At 35.9% G+C, this 7,403-nt stretch overlaps 1 protein-coding gene across 1 annotated transcript; it reads left to right on the forward strand.

The window, feature by feature from the left end:
* Positions 1-266: 266 nt before the first annotated feature.
* Positions 267-3,378, forward strand: LOC130746057 ((+)-neomenthol dehydrogenase-like). The gene is made up of 5 exons (XM_057598568.1): positions 267-851; positions 1,003-1,249; positions 1,967-2,041; positions 2,290-2,466; positions 2,711-3,378. The coding sequence occupies exons 1-5, from the start codon at positions 832-834 to the stop codon at positions 3,086-3,088; spliced, it is 897 nt and encodes a 298-aa protein (XP_057454551.1). The 5' UTR covers positions 267-831; the 3' UTR covers positions 3,089-3,378.
* Positions 3,379-7,403: the final 4,025 nt, after the last annotated feature.

Raw genomic sequence — 7,403 nt, forward strand, 5'->3', positions numbered from 1 at the left:
TTTCAGTCAAAAGTAGACGAATTTGTTTCCATAAATGAAATTATTTTCATTGCATATCATGTTTATATATGCTTTTTTAGGCTTCCTTCCAAATTACACTCTCTTTAAAAGATATAGCTATATATGAAAAATGACAAGCACAATAAGCTGGCAGGCAGAGGCTAACATGCATATTTAATATAATAGGGTGTCACATGCATATATATTATATGGTAATATAGTGGGGTGCAGCATCCTTGTTCTCGTTCTCATTGTTAACATCGATGTCAGCAATACAACTAAATTAAAGCCACACATTGTGGCCAAAATTTAGTCCAACATTACGACTATTAAAAGCCAACTTGTTAAATTACAACAAGTAATTGTGTGATGGTGGCGGGGCTTGCTTAATAGATAAGAAGCAAAGCTGGAAACGAAGAGATAAGAAGCAAAGCAATGGCGGTGAAGAGAAGAAACAGTGCAGAGGCGGTGAAAATTTCCTATAAATAGAGATGTTTCAATTTGTTTCAAATTCATCCCATAGCTGAATTGTTAGAGAGAATATACACCACAACAAGCAATTCAACGTGAATTGCTATTAGAGAGAAAAATACCATTGAGGAAAATATTAGTGTTTCCTTGGTGAGGTTCTCCTATTGAGTGTTTTCTTGTTCTAGAGTTGTTGTAATTTCTTCCACATAGTGAAAATCCCTTATCTATTGAGGGTTTTCCACGTAAATATTGTGTGTCAATTTTCTATTCTTTCATCTCTTATTTTAGTTGTGTGACATTATCTTACTACTCTGGTACCCAACAATCGAAGCAGTTCAAACTTCAAAGTTGAAACTGAAGATGGAAGAGGCTACACAAAGGTAGCACTTATCCTTCGGAGCTGTCTTTGACATAATGACATCCTTGCTTTTTGGTTTATAACTCCCAACATCCTATTAAAATCTTATATTTTATTAGCCCTTTGCCTTCTCTATTTTTTTATTTTTAACCTTTGGTGGTTGAGTTTATCAGGTATGCAGTTGTGACTGGAGCAAACAAAGGAATTGGATTAGAGATAGTTAAGCAGTTAGCTTCAGTTGGGATCAAGGTGGTGCTTACAGCAAGAGACCAGAGGAAGGGTCTTCAAGCTTTGAAAACACTCAAGGACTCTGGTTTGTCTGACCTTGTAGTTTTTCATCAACTAGATGTGGCTGATGCTGCAAGTGTAGCTTCTCTGGCAGATTTTGTTGAATCTAAATTTGGGAAACTTGATATTCTGGTAACTAACATGCAATTTTTTTACCTCTTTCTTTTTCTTTTGTATTCTATTTTCTCTTTAATTAGCCTTTTTCTATAACACTGCTCTGTAGCAGGTTTTGTTCAACATATGTGAATCAATTTTTGGGATGATGCTACATATCCTAGCTTCTTCTGTGTACAACGCTGATCCAAGCACGCACTTTGTTGTGTGATTCTATAAGCATGCTTGTCATATTTAGAAATCAGTATTTGATTTAGTTGTTGAAGTTATCATAGTTTATTAGTTATATTTCTTACTGATCTTCCAGGACGGTCTCATCTCCAAACTACTTGTGTGTTTGTTCAAATCAATGCTAAGAATATTAAGATATTTTATATTTTTCTTTATCTAGTGTAAACTGACTTTAGTATGTATTAGGTTGTGCCTTATTGTATTCTGTTACATTCTGTATTAAGCAGGCTTCAGTTTCCTTTTAGTCATCTTGATAGATTTATTGTTTCATATCCTGTTATTGGGCTATGATAGAAAAACTTTGGTACTACTGAAGAGTCAGTACTCCCTCTCTCAAACCTTCCACTTTTATTTTTTGAAAAAAATTAAATTGGGAATAGCTTACCATAAAGATCGGTGGGATCATTAGCACTGAAAAAAATTCTCAACATAGCTTTGAAGGAAATATCTTGGCTTATCATTTTTATGTTTACATGTTTTACTAATAAAAGTTAATCAATACAGGTGAACAATGCAGGGATTAGTGGAATTGTAATTAAAGATGATGATCTATACAAGTTAGCTATCTATGACCTTGGGGTAAGTATCTAGGTATGTCTGGTCTGGCATGTAGACAATAGATGATGATGATAGTTTAACTGTTCTCAGTTCTCACACTGTTTGTTAGAAAGGTTGTAATTGTTTAACTTTAGAAGCAAGGGTACATGCTTGGATCCAGTAAAAATTCACAGTGAACCAAAATCATAGGAAGTAACTTTTCTTAGCTTTTATGGGTGTCCACCGTGATTTTGAAAATATTCTATACTGAGTTGTCCTTACTTTTTCAGGCGTTATCAGAAGATGACCGGAATAAAGGGATTCCTCAAACGTATGAGTTAGCTGAAGAATGCTTGCAAACAAATTATTATGGTGCTAAAATAACTACGGAGTCCCTTCTACCCCTCCTACACTTATCTGATTCGCCAAGAATTGTGAATGTATCATCTTTCCTGGGGAAGTTAGAGGTAGGCTATCACTTCTTTCATCAATATATCCAAGGTTTTTGCATCAATTCTGACCAAGTAGAGGAAGATTAAACTAACTATTGGAGTGAAATCTTGCTTATATTGATCTAAAATAGAGACTCAATCTTGACTAGTTTGTAGATTGAGTCATGTTGCCAAAACATTCATAAAGATCTCTTAAGTTATCACTGTCCTGCCTTCTTACTTTGCAAAAGTGTTTATTACTTATTGATGTCAATTTCAGTGTGTACCAAATGGATGGGCCAAAGGAGTATTGAGTGATGCTGATAATCTAACCGAAGAGACAGTGGATGGAGTATTGAAAAAGTTTCTCCAAGATTTCCAAGATGGTTCATTAGAAGGCAAAGGGTGGCCTAAGATTTTCAGTGCCTATATTATGTCTAAAGCTGCTATGAATGCCTATACAAGAATTCTTGCCAGGAAATACCCCACTTTCTGCATCAACAGTGTTTGTCCTGGCTGGGTCAAGACAGATATAACTGCCAATAATGGCTTGTTAACTGTTGAAGAAGGTGCTGCTACTCCTGTGAGGCTAGCGCTGCTTCCCAATGGAAGTCCATCTGGCCTCTTCTATCACCGGGGTGAAGTGTCATCCTTTTGATTAGTAGTATAATTTTATGGAATGAAGCGACACCGCATAGAAAAGCTTTTTTTTAGTTGCACCAAGGTATCTTCTAGCCGATAGTTATGAGAATAATCATCTTAAGGCTTCGTTTGGATTGATGGAACATAATGGAGCGGAGCGGAATGGAATATAATGGAACGGAATGGAGCGGAGCGGAATGGAATAAAAATTTCATTCCATTGTTTTGATATTTTATGACGGAGCGGAACAAAGTTACCACTGCGTTGTTTGGATAATGGACGGAGCGGAACGAGTTATAATTTTTATTATTCCTATATTACCCTCATTTTAAAATAAAAGACAAGCTGAAAAAACAGTTAAAAATTGGTAGCCAATGTTCAATATCTTAAGATCTGGTGTGTCTAAATATTGAACATGAATGCTCCTATTTAGAGGCCAATATCACCAGCAACGTACAGACAAGGACAAAAATGCAGCAACAATCACCAAAGGCAGTCCACCACTTGGACAAAGAGAAGAAGTCACAATGCCACAACGTACACCACCGGCCATTGAAAAGAGAGATGCACACTAAGCAACCACAAGAACCACGTAATTAAGAGGCCAATATCACCCGCAACCGTACAGTTGCAAACATTTGAAGAGCAACTATACTTGCAGAGTGTAAATAAATGTATATATATCTCCATGTCCTCACAATATATAAGAAAAAATCTAGTTGTAGTGATTATGTATGGAGGTTATCATGGGTAGAATGGTATTTTCATAATTTAATTAAGTGACCAATTTTCCTTTTCATTCCTTTCCATCCAATTTGGGGGGGAGTAAATCTGATGGAATGTAATGGAGCATGATGGATGTTGGACCATTACTTACCACTCCCTTCCATCCTATTTTAAATAAACCAAACAATGGACCCATCCCTCCCTCCCCTCCCTTCCACTCCACTCCCTCCTCCTCCATCAATCCAAACGAAGCCTAAGCCTCTGAGATCACATTAAATGCTTACGATCAACTGTATTGGATCTTGTTGGTGCATAGAAAAGCTTTTACTTATCTATTATTGATAAGTGCCAAATTTACCTGATTTTCTATATTAATTTTGGCACTTATCTGTTCTAAATGTGTACGTTATTTTTCAAATTATCCCTCAATAAGGTTAATTTAGTAAGTAGATAGTTTGTATATAGATAAATCTAAGATATGTTAGTTTTATCATTTAGACTCTTTGGTTTTTGTTGTAGGAGAAAAGTCAAGAAGATCCAACCATTTGAAGATCAAAAGGGCTAAAAATATTGAAGTCCGCTTAAGCCAAATGTTTCCTCGCTTAAGCCAAATTACATGGCAGTAGCAGTGGTTCTGGAAGACAATTCGGCTTAAGCGAGAATTGGTCTCGCTTAAGCCAAAGACCTTACCTGAAGGTGAAGAAACCTGCTCGCTTAAGGACATCTTTATCAGCTTAAGCGAAACTGTTGCCCTGTTTTATAAAATGCTCGACCAGATCAGAATTGAGGCATCTCTTGACATATTTTGGACCTCTTAGAGAGAAAATTGCATAGAGAAGAAGGAAAGGAACTTTGGGAGCTTTGATCCACCATCCATCGTGCTGGAGACACACCGAGGACGGCACGGGTCACCGCTTTCACCTTAGTTTCCTCTTGTAAGCTTTGTAAGCAATCCATGGATATGGGTTGCTAAGTTTCTTTGTTGGATTTGGATGTAGCCTTTAACTATGATTTGTTCTTCTTGATTTCTATATGAAAATATCGTTTCTATTACATGATTCAACGGTTTTCTCTTGTTCTTAATGCTATGTTTTAGTTTGCGCACCTAGAACATATCGATTGATTCGGCGTAAGAGCGTAAGCTACGTCGTCTAGAGTCCGACCTAGAGTTAATCATCTAATAAATCTAATTGCTAGGAATAGAGTTAGGTTTGTTAGTCCTTAGTCCCTTAAACATCTGAGCTTAAAGATAACTTAGCTTTTCTATGCATGTGAGGAATCAATGTTTGGGAAAGTAAGTTATAGATATCCACTCATGTGAGGAATCAATGAAGTAGGGTAGAAAAGGCGTAGATGAATCATGGATAGGAATGAATATTCATATAGAATCATAAGACACTAATAGTTAAATGGTGAACTCCAATTCCAACAGCTTTCTCTCTTGATATCAATCGTTTTACTCTCGCTTTGTTTAATTTGAATGTGTTTTGGTCACCGAAACAATTATCAACCTTTTGAAAATCTATTGCTTGGGTAGTTTTACTAAAAAACGGCATTTGTGTTAGCAATTCCCTGCGGATACGACAAAACCCTATGCTATACTACAATTGAATCTTGAGGATTTTGAAAGTAGTATTAGTGTAGAAAAATCTCTCAACAAAATGGCGCCGTTGCCGGGGAATTGCGTCAATACAAAAGCATTGCTTTAGTTTTTCTTACTTCGAGCAATTGTGAATATAGTGTATAGTTTTAATTTCAGTTAAATTTTCCTTGTTGTTGCTAATCTCTTGTGTTAGCTTGTGTTTTCTTGTTCATTCAATCGACTTGCTTAAGAGAAAATAACAACAAGAAGCTTCTGAATCACCCACTTCCAAAGATGCAATGACCATCCCTAAGAGATCAGGTAATGTGGTGTGATATTTGTTTTGATACTCACTATGTGGGTTATTGTCATTTCCAGGAAGAACAAGTTCCACCACCACCATACCTACCATATTACTCCCCAGAACATGATAAGATTGCTAGGCTTGAGGATACCTTGGCCCAATTCATGCAGATTTCAATAGTTAACCAAAAGATTACCGAGGCTTCCATCAAGAACCTAGAAAATCAAGTGGGGCATCTAGCACATCAAATAGCTGAATATGGTAAGGTTGTTGTGGAAACAAAAGAAATTGAGAAAGAAAATGAGGAAGAAGGTGAGGAGGAAGAAGAAGTAAAAGAAAAAAATGATCCACCAATTCACAACTCACCTCAAAATTCCCCAAAGGTAAAACATGAAGAGGTTGAGGTAAGCTTTGAAGTTTTTGATGATTTTCAGCATCACCAATGCATTGGTATGATTTATATCGTTGAACATATAGATTCTGTATTTGGTGATAGGTTTGATGAAAATATTTCATTGAATACTTCAAAGAATGTATATAGCTTAAATTGTGAATTAGGGTTGATTGAAAAAAGAAAGAAAAAGAATGATTTTTGGATGGCTTGGAAAGGTTTTGATAGAACACTTGATGAAAACCAGGTCAAAAAGCCAAAGAAGCGGAAGGGGTTATACTATAACCCTTGTTTGTGGTCACCATGATAGTTTTTGTGTCAAGCTAATGACGTTAAACAAGCGCTTCCTGGGAGGCAACCCAATGTTTAGTTAGATTTTCCAGTTTTCTAGTTATTTTAGTAAGTGACATGGTGATTTTGTGAAGTTTCACTTTAATTTGTGTTTTCCTGTGCTTCACAGCTTTTGGTCACCATATTGAGTATGTTCAAAGGCTTAGAGATCAATGATTTGATGGATTTGTAAAAGATAGGGTTGTGACTTGTTTTTGCATGTGAACTTAAGTAAATTGTGCATCCTGTGATTTTCTGTTTAAAACCTGAGTTTCACAGTTATAGCAGGTCTAATTTGATGCTTACCATGCATATGAATTGATGATTTTTGAGGTTGGTGTGTTTTGAGAAAATTGAGGTATGTAGTAGTGTGCACATGATGAAAAACAAGTCACTCTATGTGATTTTCTGCATTAACTGTGCAAAATTGCTTTCCATAACTTTTGAACAAACTCATGTTTGTGTTTAAATGTTAGTTTTCAAATATTAGAATAGGATCCAATGTGAAAATTTAGGCTTTGAAGTGAAAGTGCATTAAGACTGCTCATCGTGTAGTTTTCTTCATCTTGGAGTGTGCCATATGGGGATGTACTTCAGCTGTGCAGTTTAAGGCCTCTCACAAGTTTTAAATGATATGAATGGTGAGTCTAAGGACTTAGAAAGCTAGGAAAATGTGAAAAGAAGAAATTGAGGTGTAGGGTTGTGAAAATAGCAGAATTGTGTGTAAATGATGAGTTAGAGTATGAAATAAGAATCTTGTGTCTCTTTTCATGATTTTAGTCTTCACACAAGTTTCTTAGATGATAAGTAAGTGGTTTATCCTCTTATGAAGCATTGAGAATTGATGAATCAAAATTTGAGGTATCCACTTGTGTAAATAGTCAAAAAGAGTGCTAAATTGAATTCATGTTCTTTAATGATTAACATGTGGAATTCAAGGGAATCACAGGTTTAAATTGAAGATAGAAATGCCTCATTATGATTGAAAATCAAGGAAG

The sequence above is a fragment of the Lotus japonicus genome, chromosome 3 (assembly GCF_012489685.1).
Source record: "Lotus japonicus ecotype B-129 chromosome 3, LjGifu_v1.2".
NCBI lineage: Eukaryota > Viridiplantae > Streptophyta > Magnoliopsida > Fabales > Fabaceae > Lotus > Lotus japonicus.